Below are 14796 nucleotides of genomic sequence, written 5' to 3'. Positions count from 1 at the left end.
GCTCGATGTCTCAAGTAATTTAGTGAATTTCAAAAAATCCATTTAGGAGCCCAGGCTCATCTGCATCCGTGCTGAATAAAAAATCAAAACAAATACTAAAAAAATAAAAAAAATCTAATTTTTTATTGCATCATAGATAATTTGATGTGTGAGGTCCATTCCAATTTTTTAATAATTTGGACGTCTTAGCAGCACCCGGTAAAAAAGACAAATTCGACGTCTCTAAAAACTTTACTTTTATGCATTATTTAGACATGATTTGTCTTTTTTGGTGAGAGATACTCACACGTTCAAATGATTTGAAAATTGGAACGGACCTCATGCAAGAACTTATTCTACCATGGAAAAAATGGATTTTTATTTTTATTTTTTAGTATTTGTTTTGATTTGTTTTCTGACCGTTTGCAGATGAGCCTGGTACCGAAACGTTGCACTCACATTTGATTCACAAAGTGCTAAATCTTTAGCATGGGTAGACAATGTGCAGTCCATTTATTTTTAAAGAAAAGTATATTTTCTCTAAACAACGTACTAAAGCAAAACCAAATTAGTTTAGTCTCTTGACTCCACAAATGCAGTTTTCGTGCTGACTTGGCATGGTTTTTGGCCTGTCAATGATTTTTAGTGGTCATATTTTGTCGGTTAAATCAAACTCTTAGGGACTATAATACATGCACTAGATGCACTTACACGTGGCAATCTTCTTTCTTACTATTTTATACGCTCCTTTCGAGTACTTTAACGTTGGAGCACTCCAAATAAATATTCATGTGAATGCTCCATACGGATAACACATGAAACAAAAAAGCCTACCAATTATGTAAATATACTTAACATCAACCGATATTTTATAGTATGGATGGACAACAAAATTGGCCATGACTTATGCTAGAAAATGTAAACATTGAGTGTCAAAAATATTGTAAAACAGAAATTAATCAACGTTTCACCGTATTTTTGACACTTCTTTAAAGCCATGTTAGTTATTTTTCAAACATTAGCGTCATAGTGGCCACACAACATGAGCATAATAGTGACCACGCGGCTGTAATAAAGCAACTACAGCTTAGCAAATCTTTCGGTAACATTTTGGTAGCTATATTATGAAAACACATACACCAATAATGCCATAAATTCATCTACGACTATAAATATGTCAATCTATACTAATGGGAATCTAAAAACTAACATTCATCTACAATATTTGAATCTATAAACATGTGAATCAAATCTAAAGTTTATCTATATATAGAGTTTATAAACACTGACATTCATCTACATATGTGAACCTAATCTAAAGTTCATCTATATACAGAATTTACTTACATCTACACTGCTTGAGCGCAAGGCGGAGGAGGGATCGGTATTGACCTCGTAGCGGAGTCAGCCCCCCATTGTTGTCGGACGGCTAGGGTGTTGCAGGAGCACAAAGGCGAGCGAGGGACAGAGAGCGTCGGAGGGCCACAGCCATGAGGGGGCTGCAACACACGAGGCCCCGACGCCCGGGGCGATCACGGTGAGGGTGGCCCGCGAGTGCTCTTCCTATATCGATGGTGGTTTCCTTTTGTCACCCGACATTCCTACTTTGCCAAAATAGTTGTGGTGGGTGTCTTGCCGCCGCCGATAGTAATTTGGGGCCAGGTATAAGCATTTTTCTAGAAGTGCCAACCGTGTGCAGCTAGAGACTATAAGGGCTCTCTCATCCACATGTTATTGTGATGAGCACATATGGATTGAAGTCGTAGCCCTATAGATAACCTGTAATACTATAGGTGGCTTGTAGCTAGCTGGTTTAGATTTTATTTAGGTCTATCTCGAGTTGATGTTCCTTTCATGTTCTTCGTCTAGTTTGTCGGTTTTCTAGGTGGTTGGGACATATGTATGCTGTGAGGTCTGTTTGCTTGCTTTAGTATGCTCTTTCAGGATTTTAGCCCGATGTCTCAAGTAACTTAGTGAACTCTATTGAGTCAATTACACCGATGATGCTAAAACTTGATGCAAATGGTTACTTTAATGCTAAAACTTGTGGCATATATTAAATTGTTGCAAAAACATAGTACAAACGTGCAAATACGATGCTAATCGCATCCGTACACACCGACGATGCTGAACCGACATGACAACATTGCATGGGGCCGGCTGCCAGTGACTGCACGGTGAAAACGGGTCTGTGGTGTCTCTGTTTTTTTTTCGTGTGTGTAGCAGGCTAGCAGCCCCCCCCTCCCTCTCCCCCCAACCACCACCATACCCACCAACCCCCAGAATTTAACACGGTGAGCCTAGGCCTTTTATTTCCTTCCAACCAATTTAGACCAGGCCAGTTTATTCATAAATTTGTCTAAGAAAAGTTTATTCATAAAAGGATATTAAAGTAGGTGTAGCAAGGTTCGTATAGAAAAACGCTTTCCACATCAACTTCAGAACATGAACACTTCAAAAAAATCAGGATTTTCAATGATACGTTTTTAGTGGTAGGAGACGTTCCTCTCGATTACGAGGCGCTTAATATGACTTCGTAAATCTCAAAATGATATGTCGGCTCAGTCTCTCGGAGGTGCTCATATGGGTAGGATGTGCGTGTATATATGCATTCATAGAGGTGAGTGTATACGCGTATATATGAGCACTTGTGTATGTGTTGTTTTTTTAAATGAAAGGGGTCTTCCCCTGCTTCACTTTATTAATGAAGCAACGAACATACATGTTCAATAGGCCAACATCGAATTAAGCATCTAACAACCTGCCACTAACCAGAAAACCACATGAAAAAGTCTAAGACCTCTTGCTAGATTTTATTACATTGACCAACAATAGCTAGGAACAAAGCTACGAGGGAAAACATCCTCAATCTTCAGTTAACATGAGCATCACTCCAGGCAATGCGAAGCAGTTCCCCACAGCGCCGGTCCAGCAAAAGGATGAACTGACGAAGAAGCCCCGCATGTGCATCATCGTAGAGAACCACCCATTGTACAAGAAAACCACGCAACTTCATGAGAACGCAATTCCGACTTTTCCAACTTCGACCCTGGAAACAAAATTCATTCCTTAGTCGCCAAATACTCCATAAGGAGGCATATTAAGCACGGGTTTATGGAATTGCCATAAGGCGCAAATATCCTCGAAGCAAGAAATCTGGTTAACTTTAAAACCCTCAACAACCAAATTCCACACGGACTTCTCAACCACACAATCAAAAAAGAGGTGTTGAATAGAGTACATCTCGCTGCAGAAAAGGCAAGTATGATCATTTACAGTTCTACGTCTGGCTAAATTATCTTTAGTCAATACTTTGTTATAAGCACACAACTAGAGAAATACATGAAAATTATGAGGACACATCACTTTCCAAAGGTTCTCACCTGTGGCAGAAATCACACCGCCAAAATTAATCGCTTTATAAAGGGATTTGACTGAATAAACCTCACCAGCCTCCAACATCCATATTGCGGAATCATGAAGGTCAGATAAGGGGAACTCTTTGATGGTTTCAATCAATTGGAACCACCTATCCACACATCTTCTAAAAGATAATTTCAAAGTCTCACCATCCCAAACCTGAGCCACAACGTAGTATGTTTGATTGCAAATATCAAATAGATCCCAGAACTGTGTTTTGAGGGAATATTCCCGTGCCCAAATATCATGCCAGAATTTGATAGTCATCCTATTCCCCATTTTCCAGCGATAAAAGGTTCTAGAAGCGTTCATAGCCCAAGTAACTCCCTTCCAAAATGGAGAACCAGCATCAGCTCTAGCCGAGAGAATATTTGGTGAGCTAGTATTATACCTGAAATCAATAAACTTCTTCTATTCTTTATCTGTTTGATCAAAGTATCTTTTACTCCAAGAAGCCAATAAAGCCATATTAAATTCCCTAAGGTTGGGAACAGCTAAACCCCCAAAACATTTCTTCTGGGAGACAAATCCCCAATTAGCCAGATGGTACTTGTGTTGATCATCCATATTCCTCCCAAAAAAATGAGCCATCTGTGAATTTATGGCATTGATAGCCCATTTAGGAAATTTGATAACAGCCATCAAATAAAAAGGAATACTAACAATACAAGCACACAACATAATTAATTTCCCTCTATAAGACAGAGGTCTCCCTAGCCACCTAGAAATACCCTTAATAATTCAGTCTAATTTCTCTCTATCTAAGGAATATACCAATTCCCTTTATAAGACAAAGGCATGCATGAAATGAGCCTCATTGGGCAGGGACGCGTGAAACGTGCATGCATGGCCCCTTTTTCCAACTTCACCGGTCCTCTATAGAAGGCAGCTACGTATACCCCGTGCAACCGTGCTGCCTGCACCATTGCTCACTGCACCATTGCTCATGAAGCAACCACCACGAGTAGCTAGTAGCGAATCTTCAAAGAAAATGAAGAGGGGCTCAAAGTTAACAGTGTGTACAAAAATCCAAAAACTCTCATTTTTTGGGTAAAAATAAGGTCAAAAAATTTATATGATAGTAGTAAAAAAATTCGAATTTTTTGAGGGGGCGCTCGAGCCTATCGAAGCCCCCTACTAGATTCACCACTACGAGTAGCCACTCTCCACTCCATTCCACCAAGAGAAAAAACTAAAATGGCTGCCGAGAACAAGGAGGTGGATGTCCTGGTAGAGAAGATTTCGGAGCTCCACGCTAGCTGCCATTGCCAAGCTGCCGTCTCTCAGCCTGTCCCTAGACATGGACGCACTCTTCACAAAGCTGATCACCGTGTGCGTTCCACCGAGTCCCGTGGACGTGACCATGCTTGGCACCGAGGCGCATGAGATGAGGGAAGGCCTCATTCACCTATGCTCTGAGGGCGAGGGGGGTTGACTGAAGAAGCATGTTAAGTTGGCTATAGATATCAGTACAACCACTTTGTAGCCACCCATAGCCAGTGATGCGTGGCAGGGTGGCTACGAAATTATATAGTGGTGTCATAAAGTGGAGAGGGGGCATGGCCCCCTACCTTCACATACAGTATGGGAGGGGGGCCAAACCCACTAATACTAAATTAACTAATCGTTCATTGTTGATAGGGTAAGGTATCCACCAGCAGGTCATTGATTTATAAATACTAGTGTTTTATTCTACAAAACTGTTTTGATCAGCCTGCATGGCATTGGTGGAACTCGGGCCTATTGGTGTAGATAGTGTAGAAAATCCATAATACAGTAGGTGCAATGATGCAACCCATCGCCATGTCGTATAATCATTTTTTATAACCAATTTCTATGTTTAGTATCAAGATTATCGTTGTGTTTATGGCAACACTGATAATTCGCTAATCAGCAAGGCCAGTGAAGATGTCACCATCCATTTCCCGTTCCCATGCCCCAACGGCTAAGATGGCCACCTAGCCGTATGTTGTTCCAATGTTGGCTTTGGTGAGTCCAAAGGCATACACACTATAGAAGGCTAGTACGGGCGCGATTACATAACATCGAGCTACGTTGTACCCCGTGAGATGATTGAAGATGTGTGCCAGGATGGCAATAGATAGCAACACGACAACTATGTAGGCACCCATCGCCAACGGTGCGTGCTTGGGTGGCAATAAAATTATAGTATGGGTCGTGAAGCGAGAGGGTGGCCATAGCCCATGCCCTAACATACAGTGGGGGAGGGAGCAAACCCACTAATCCTAAATTAACTAATAGTTCTAGGTTGATAGAAGAAGGAATCCACCAACAAGTTATTTATTTATAAATGTTGTTGTTATATTGTAGACAGAGGCGGATTCAGGCCCCATGCAGCCCGGGCGGCTTCCTGGTGCCTGGAAGCAGTTTCCTTCATTCACTATAGCTACATCACTGTATTGTAGCTACGGTGCTTGAAGGTGGTCTGGGACGGCCTAGGGCTTGAAGTATTCCTAGGTCCGCCATTGATTGTAGATAATGTATTTCACCAGTGTATTCTGTTTTGGAACTGATGAAGTATGTTACTATGACTAGCAGGCCGTTAATTGACTATCAAATATAACTTCTCTAGAAAGAAATAAGTAATTGTGTGTGCGTGTGGCTGTGGAGGCGGGAGCTTAGAAGGAATATCTCGCAAGTGAGAACAAATTGTACAGTGTAGATAATCATAGTACCTGTTTCTCAAAAAAAAAAAGATAATCATAGTACTGCCTTTTTTCTAGACGAATTTATTGAATCTTTATTCGAAACAATTTACAGGATGAAAGACATAGAAAATACTGTCCCCTTCACATCAAAACGTGAAAAGGTTACAACAGAGGGTAACGCTGTCCACTTCACATCAGAACGTGAAAAGGTCAGGACGGAGGCAAACACTGTTCACTTTACATCAGGACGTGAAAAGGTCAAAACAAAGGCTAACGATGTCACCTCAGGACGTGAAAAGGTCACAACGGAGGCAAAGGTTGTCCACTTCACATCAAGACGTGAAAAGATCAAAACAGAGGCAAACGTTGTTCACTTCACATTGGGATGTGAAAATGTCACAACAAAGGCAAACGCTGTCCACTTCACAATAGGACGTGAAGATGTCACAACAGAGGCACTGCATGAAACCAGCCTCATTGAGAAGAGACGCGTGAACCGTGCATGCACTCCATCCATAATGCATTACAACTATATAATATATATATTCACCCTGGGCATTTGGGTAACCGAACCCATTACCCGAACCGAACCGAACCGAATTACTCGAATTGTCGGGTAATTTGGGTAAGGGTTCGGTTCTCATTACTTGACTATTCGATTTTCTATTTAGGGTTTGGGTTCTAGTCTAGAAAACCGGAAATACTCATACTATCCAAATTATTCATACTGTCCAAAATTTCCATGCTGTTATTACACTAACTTGTTACCTATACTAACTAAAATACCCATATTACCAAGAATATCCATAATATCCGAATTATTCATATCAAAATGCTGTCAACCTCAACATCTGGCAGGACGTGAAGAGGTGCCCACAGAGGCATGAAACAGGTTCCATTGTGCAGGGACGCGTGAAGCGTGCATGCATGCGCACCTTTTCCGGCAGCCATACTCGATCTATAGACGGCCAGCACATATATATATACACCCCGTGTTGCCCGCTCCATTGCTCATCAAGCAAGCAGCTGGATCAACCACTCTTCACTGACTCTAGTGCCCAGAAAGAAGACTGCAATGGCTGCCCAGAACAACAACAAGGATGTCGCTGCCCTGGTGGAGAAGATCACCGGGCTCCACGCCGCCATCGCCAAGCTGCCGTCGCTCAGCCCATCCCCGGACGTCGACGCGCTCTTCACCGAGCTGGTCACGGCGTGCGTTCCCCCGAGCCCCGTGGACGTGACCAAGCTCGGCCCCGAGGCGCAGGAGATGCGGGAGGGCCTCATCCGCCTCTGCTCCGAGGCCGAGGGGAAGCTGGAGGCGCACTACTCCGACATGCTCGCCGCCTTCGACAACCCGCTGGATCACCTCGGCATCTTCCCCTACTACAGCAACTACATCAACCTCAGCAAGCTGGAGTACGAGCTCCTGGCGCGCTACGTGCCCGGCGGCATCGCCCCGGTCCGCGTCGCGTTCATCGGCTCCGGCCCGCTGCCGTTCAGCTCCTTTGTCCTGGCCGCGCGCCACCTGCCCGACACCATGTTTGACAACTACGACCTTTGCGGCGCGGCCAACGATCGCGCCAGCAAGCTCTTCCGCGCGGACACGGACGTGGGTGCCCGCATGTCGTTCCACACGGCCGACGTCGCGGACCTCGCCAGCGAGCTCGCCAAGTACGACGTCGTCTTCCTGGCCGCGCTCGTCGGCATGGCTGCCGAGGACAAGGCCAAGGTGATCGTGCACCTCGGCGCACACATGGCAGACGGGGCGGCCCTCGTCGTGCGCAGCGCACACGGAGCGCGCGGGTTCCTGTACCCGATTGTCGACCCCCAGGACATCGGCCGCGGCGGGTTCGAGGTGCTGGCCGTGTGCCACCCCGACGACGACGTGGTGAACTCCGTCATCATCGCACAGAAGTCCAAGGAGGTGCATGCCGATGGACTTGGCAGCGCGCGTGGTGCCGGTGGACAGTACGCGCGCGGCACGGTGCCGGTTGTCAGCCCCCCGTGCAGGTTCGGTGAGATGGTGGCGGACGTGACCCAGAACCACAAGAGAGACGAGTTTGCCAACGCCGAAGTGGCCTTTTGATCCATCCATCGTCGCCAGGGAAGAACAATAATGAACGTGCATGTGGTAGGGTAATTTGCCTACCTCGCTGCTTGATCGCTTGCACATTTTCCTACTACTACTGCTTATGCATTTCAAGCCATGTGATGTTGGTATCCGATAAAGTATGTGTAGGGTTTACACGCAAATGTCTTTACACCTTGTACGTGTAAGTGTTGACAACGATGAATTTCACAATTAATAAATAGTATGATGGATTCACTGTCAAACTCGTACGGGACGGGAGTACGTACCTTCATTCGATTGTCAATTTGAGAGACAACTAAACAAAGATGATTAGAGCATCTCCAACAACCGCGTTTCGCGTCGCGTGCAAAAAACTTGTTTGCCGCGCGCGCTTCGGCTAGTTTAGCGTGGCCGTCAGCGCGGGCTCCAACAGCCACACTAAAATGCAGCGCGCGCGACTCGCCGGGCATTTCACATATATGATATTTTGGACATAAAATAAGTTTGAAACATTCATTAAAATGCAATGAACATGTGAAATTTGACACAAACAAATTGATGAATAAAAGTTCATGCCCACAAGTTCATCCAACCAAGTTCAAAATCATGCCCACAAGTTCATCCGAGCGGCAGCACGGGACGGCGCCGGCGCGACGCCACCCGTCGCCGTGGTCATCCGCGGCGGCAAGAAGAGCCTGTGCGCGAGGCCGATGCTCGGCGGAGCTCCGGCGGTGGCGATGCCATCGCTCCCCGCGCTAGGGTTTTCGGCGGCGGAGGAGGGGGAGGGGTCGCGGCTGTACAATGGGGTGAGCGGGGTGCCGGCGCGTGCGTCCATGGGTGCAGTTCGCCGACGCCGGCGCGCGCGGGGCGTAGGAGGCGGAGAGGAGAGAGTGTGGCGCGCGCGGAAGCGGGCGCCCCAAATACACCGCGCGGGATAGCGAATCCGACCGCACGCCCAACTCCTTATAGCGCGCACGGTTATTGCGCGCCTGCTGAAGCCACCGCCGGGTTGCGCGCGTGCTAAAATGATTTAATTTTTGACGCGGCGTTTGTTTAGCGCGGCTGTTGGAGATGCTCTTAGGCAGAGCAGATGAGTTACACACCTCACACACCACATTATCTAAACTTTCCGTCGCATTCCTATGTTTCTTTTGTTGTGTTTGTACAAGACATTCCAATCTGGAAAACCAAAGAACAAATGAACAAGAACGAAAAAAAGAAAATAATTCCTGAAGAGAAACTTTTGTCGGAATGCCGAAGTCAACAGGCTTGGGATAGAGTGCAGTTGAGTTACCTCGATAATTTAGAGCCTATTTGAAACTGCTCTGCTCCTTAAAATTTAGCTTCATTTTTAAAAAATCACGCTAAACGGGATAGCTCCATGATACGCCGCTCCGTAAAAAAACAAGAATTCAGGGTACAACTTCAAAAAAATTGTGAAACTCTTCAGAGAGTGCTTTAAAAAATAAAAAAAAGTTTAAAACAAACCTTAAAGTTGTAGACGAAAGCTAAATCAAACCCTAAACTTTCAATCTCAAAAATCGACACTCTAAATTTGTAATCCCGGTCAATTTCAGGCCCTAAATCTGTTTGGCACACTAGCAATACTGCAATCCCGATCGGGATAACCCGTTACTCTAGAATTTTGGCCGGTAAACTATAATACAAAAATAATTCGTGAATCAAAATGTTGGTGCATTTCTAATATTGTTCAGAAGTTAAAAATATTTTTCCTATTTTTAGAATAAATTTAATTTAATTTTCTAATTTAAAGATATATTTGAAATTCCCTTCACTTTTTAAAAAACTTGGTCGTGCTTTCAAAAAAATCACATTTGTCAAAAAAAACATACATAATTTCAACATTTTTCACATGCTATGAAAAATGATCCATATTTTAAAAAAATGTGCCACATTTTCCAAATTATGTTTTTGCAATTTCATAAATATTTGTTATTTGGAAAATACCGAAGCATCGACCTTAGAAAACATGTTTTCTGGCAAGAAAATAATGAAAACGTAAGGAATTATGGAAATGTCTAAACATTTTATAAAATGTCTGTACTTTTTTTAAAATTCCGAATACTTCAAAAAACCAGCAATGTTTTAAAATACAATCATTTTTTTAAAAGAGTAACATCTTCTGAAACGTAACTATTTTGAAACCAGGATTTTTTTTAAATGGGATTTTTCAAAAATGTCATGGTGTTTCAAAAAAAAAAACGTATGTACAATGTAAATAATATTTGTGTGATTCAAACAAATGTTTTTTTCCCTAAAAATATTTAACATTTCAAGAATGTTCACGAGTTTCAAAAAATGTGGTTGTGACATATTCAGAAAGAACTGTATACAATGCATAGAAAGTTTGTATGATATAGAAAAATGTGGTATACCCTGACAATAATATACTCCGTTCGTCCAAAAATACTTGTCGGAGGAAATGACGTATCTAGACGTATTTTAGTTCTAAACACATCCATGTTTATTATCGTTGGGAAATGTAAAGCGTGTATTTGAAAAAATATTACCGTGTATTCATTTTTTAAGACCTGTATCTATATTCTTTTTAAAAAAAAGTGTATGAAAAAAATTGCACTAAAGATTTACAATGGGTACTGAAAATAGTTAGACATATGTAAATAAGAAAACCGGTTAAATCGAAGAAAAAACAAAGAAAATCAGACCAATACAAGAAGTTGCGCTAATGGGCTGGCTCAATTCAGCAAATACCGGCTAAATCCTCTCAAGGTTCAAAATCTGCCGGGATTATAAATTTTGGTGTGCTGATTTCACGGATTGGAAGTTCATCGTTTGATTTCGCTTTCACCTATAAATTGAAGGTTTGTTTTGAACTTTTTTCCTTTAAAAAACTCTAGAAGCTGGAGTTGGGGGAAATTACTCACCACTGCCACCAGTTAGTGGATACACCGTCATTTCTCCCCCCTCTACCAATCAAATAAATTATTTCCACCAAATTTTCTATTCTTGAAGCTGGAACTAGATTGAATCCAGACATTTTTTTGATAGTGCTATATCTTCTGTATAAAACTGCTCCAAATTAAATTTGATGAAGTGAAGCTGATTTTAATGAAGTGGAGCAGCCCCAAACAGGCCCTTAATGCAAGGAGCATCAAATAGGAGATCACTTATGTCTCACTTAAATATTGAGACTGAAGAAGGTCTCCCTAAAAGAGCGCCCTAAATTTCAAGTAAGTTACACCTTTTCATGTTTCTTTATTATTTTGTAGATTACTTTCATTTTATTTCGAACTATATTTTAAATACATAATTTCCTAAAACAAATTTACTTAAAATTCAAAATTTTGAATTTGAAAATTGTTAGTGCAATGTAAATGTTTCGTTAACATAACTTAAAAAATGTAGAATCCTTTCAAAAAACATGCTTCTGACATTTCAAAAATGTCCACACATTTCAAAACATGTCAATGGAAGTTTTTCAAACATTATAAAATGTAAAAAATATAATCTAATTCAATAACAATATTAAACATATAATAACATATTAAATGTATTTGTGTGAAAAATAAGTAGAAACAAAACATAAATTTCGAAAACAATTAATCATGTATATGATTTTTTTAACTTGTATATTTTCTTTTTGTGTATACTGAAAATGTACAATGTGTACGAAAACAATAGACAGCAAAACATTATTTGAGAAAATAAGTTGATCATTTATTTGCAAAATGTTAAATGTGTATTTAAAACAATGTTCACGTCTTTTAAAAACATGTGGATGGATTTTTTTAGAATGCTTATATGATGTATAAAAATGTTTGTGTAATTTAGAAAAATGTTAAGCATGAATTCAAAAATGTATCTAGTGTATAAGAAGAATGTACAATGTGTAGAAGAAAAGTAGTCATTAAAAATATATTTGGAAAATGTTAAACATATATATGAAAAAGTTAAGCATGTATATAAAATATTTTAGGTATATACCAAAAATTTTCAATGTGTATGAAAACAGTAGAAATCAAAAAAAATATTCAAAAATTGGCAATTATGTATTAGATACACGTTAAATAATGTATTAAAAATAGGGAGTGTCTAGGTCTTAGTCGACTGAGACTTTGCGAAGTCTCAGTCAAGTAATATAGTATGCAAAAAGAAAAAAAAACTAGGAAAAAAAATAATTGCACGAATCTTAATGCAAAATCAACAAACTATAGTATCGTCGAAGACTTCGCGAAGTCTCAGTCGACTGTTTTTTGCAAAGCCGTTAAAAATATTCTTTGTTGGATTTTTGCTAGTATGCCTTCGGCCCAAAGTCCAACTAAAATCTGAAATTCTCATGACCCATGTGTGTTGGTTGTTTGTGAGGTGTGAGTGTGACTAAAGTTTAGTCTCATGCCGCTAGTTGGGAGAGAGCTACACCTCCTTATAAAGTGATCATTCTAGAACTTGTAAGTGAGTGAGAAGAGAAGAGGCCCTCGTGCATTCATCGTGCTCGCTCGCCTCACCACGCCACACCACACGCCACACACCACACCACGCCACATCGGTTGCGGGATTGAGCCGAACCGAGCTCTCTCAACAAGCCCACATGGTAGAGAAGAAGAACTTCCATCTCAACAAGGCCCAAAACAACAAGAACAAAACTTAGGGCAAAGGAAGTTTGTTGCAAAGAACAAGCCATCACACTCTACCAACTTCAAGAAGACTTTCCATAAGAAGGGGAAGGGACTATATCATGTGTGGAGTGATCCAAATCACTCGGCTCCGAGATGTCCCAACCGCTATAAGTAGGGATGGGCACTATAAAACCGAAAACCGAAAAACCGAACCGTATTAACCGATTTGTCGGTTTATTTGGTGGTTTGACTTTTAGTTCGGTGGAAAATTTTAAGGTTGTTCGGTGTTTCGTTTTTGTTCGGTTTTTTGTGTCCAAAAACCGAATAGATCGAACAAACCGATATGTGGGATACCCCATGTAATACCTTGTTTCCGGAAGTGCAATAGTATCGAGGCATCACACATTTCTCCGCACATAATACATTTCACATTCCATGTGCTTTTTCTACTTAATTATGGTTACTAGTTTGTTTAACCGAATAAACCATAGAATAATATTAAGGTTGCTAGAACTTGTGATTATCTTTTTGCATATTATAAAATCCAAATCAGTGCCCTCGAGTCATTACACTTATACTAACAAGTGCATGAATTTTGGTTTTTCGGTTAACCGAACAAACCGAACCGATGTATTATGGTTAATATGGTTCGGTTTCTAAATTTTGAATGATTATTTCGGTTTCTATTCTATCAAAACCGAAATTATATAGAACCGAATAAACCGAACCATATTAACTATATAAACCGAACGCCCAGCCCTAGCTATAAGGAGCACGAACTTGAGAAGAGCGGCAAGTCCGCCAATGTTTGTCATTCTCCAGATTGGCTAATTGACACCGTTGCCAATGTCCATGTTTGTTCTGATGCCTTCATGTTTTCTTTTTATCAGGTCACAGGGACTTCCCTTGTGCTGATGGGGAACGGGTCACATGCCATTGTTCTAGGTGTCGGGACGGTCGATCTGAAGTTTACTTCGGGGAAGATCGTGCGCCTGAAGAACGTTCATCATGTGCCCTCCATAAATAAAAGTCTCTTCAACGGTTCCTGTTTATGTCGAGATGGTTTTGAGTTAGTTTTCGAGTCCAATAAAGTTGTAATTTCGAAGTATGGATACTTTTTTGGAAAAAGGCTATGAGTTTGGAGTCTTGTTCCGCTTGTCTTTATAAGATATTTACACTAAAGTTATTAATAATGTTTGCCATAATTCTCAATCTAATATTTGGCATTCACGACTTTGTCATATTAACTTTGGTTGCATGACGCGACTAGCCAATCTGAGTTTAATTCCAAAATTCACCACTGTTAAGAGCTCCAAGTGCCAAGTGTGTGTGTGCAAGGTAAGCATCCTCGCAAGTCTCATAAGACTGTAGAGGCGAGAAACTTGGTGCACTAGAGCTTATTCATTCTGATTTTTGTGAGATGAATGCTTCAGATGACAAAAGGTGGAAAGAGATATTTCATGACGTTGGTTGATGACTCCACTAGATAATGTTATGTGTACCTTCTGAAATCAAAAGATGAGGCTTTAACCTTCTTCAAAAACTACAAAGCTGAAGCAGAAAACCAACTTGATCGAAAAATCAAACGGCTTAGGCCTGATCCTGGTGGAGAGTATTTTTCCAATGAATTTGATTTGTTTTGTGCAGAACATGGTATAATTCATGAGAGAACACCTCTCTACTCACCTCTATCAAATGGGATGGCCGAAAGAAAGAACCAAACTCTAACTGATTTGGTTAACGTCATGTTAGACACATCGGGCCTCTCCAAGGAATGGTGGGGAAGGGACTAGTGAGGATTTTTTTCACGATTTTGACCCATGGGATGAAAGTATTGCACGGAATGAACTCTGATTGAAACCATTTCACGATCTGACCTTTTTTGAAACGCCAGAGCCCGTGGCGTTGCAGACGCACATAGAAACGCCAGTCTAATGTGGCGTTGCAGACCCACTCAAACGCCAGTCTAAAGTGGCGTTGCAGACCCACTCAAACGCCAGTCTAACGTGGTGTTGCCTGCAACGCGTGAAACGCCATGGTCCATGGCGTTTCAGCAGTA

At 41.5% G+C, this 14796-nt stretch overlaps 1 protein-coding gene across 1 annotated transcript; it reads left to right on the top strand.

The window, feature by feature from the left end:
* Positions 1-7083: 7083 nt before the first annotated feature.
* Positions 7084-8408, top strand: LOC123447584 (probable nicotianamine synthase 3). Its single transcript, XM_045124193.1, has one exon. The coding sequence runs from the start codon at positions 7144-7146 to the stop codon at positions 8152-8154; it is 1011 nt and encodes a 336-aa protein (XP_044980128.1). The 5' UTR covers positions 7084-7143; the 3' UTR covers positions 8155-8408.
* Positions 8409-14796: the final 6388 nt, after the last annotated feature.

Source organism: Hordeum vulgare, chromosome 4H (genome assembly GCF_904849725.1).
Source record: "Hordeum vulgare subsp. vulgare chromosome 4H, MorexV3_pseudomolecules_assembly, whole genome shotgun sequence".
In the NCBI taxonomy this organism is placed as follows: domain Eukaryota; kingdom Viridiplantae; phylum Streptophyta; class Magnoliopsida; order Poales; family Poaceae; genus Hordeum; species Hordeum vulgare.
Note: the sequence above shows the minus strand (reverse complement) of the source record. Positions and strands in the feature narration are given on the sequence as shown.

Coding starts and splice junctions, on each gene's coding strand:
- LOC123447584 (XM_045124193.1), top strand. CDS start 7,144: ATGGCTGCCCAGAACAACAACAAGGATGTCGCTGCCCTGGTGGAGAAG.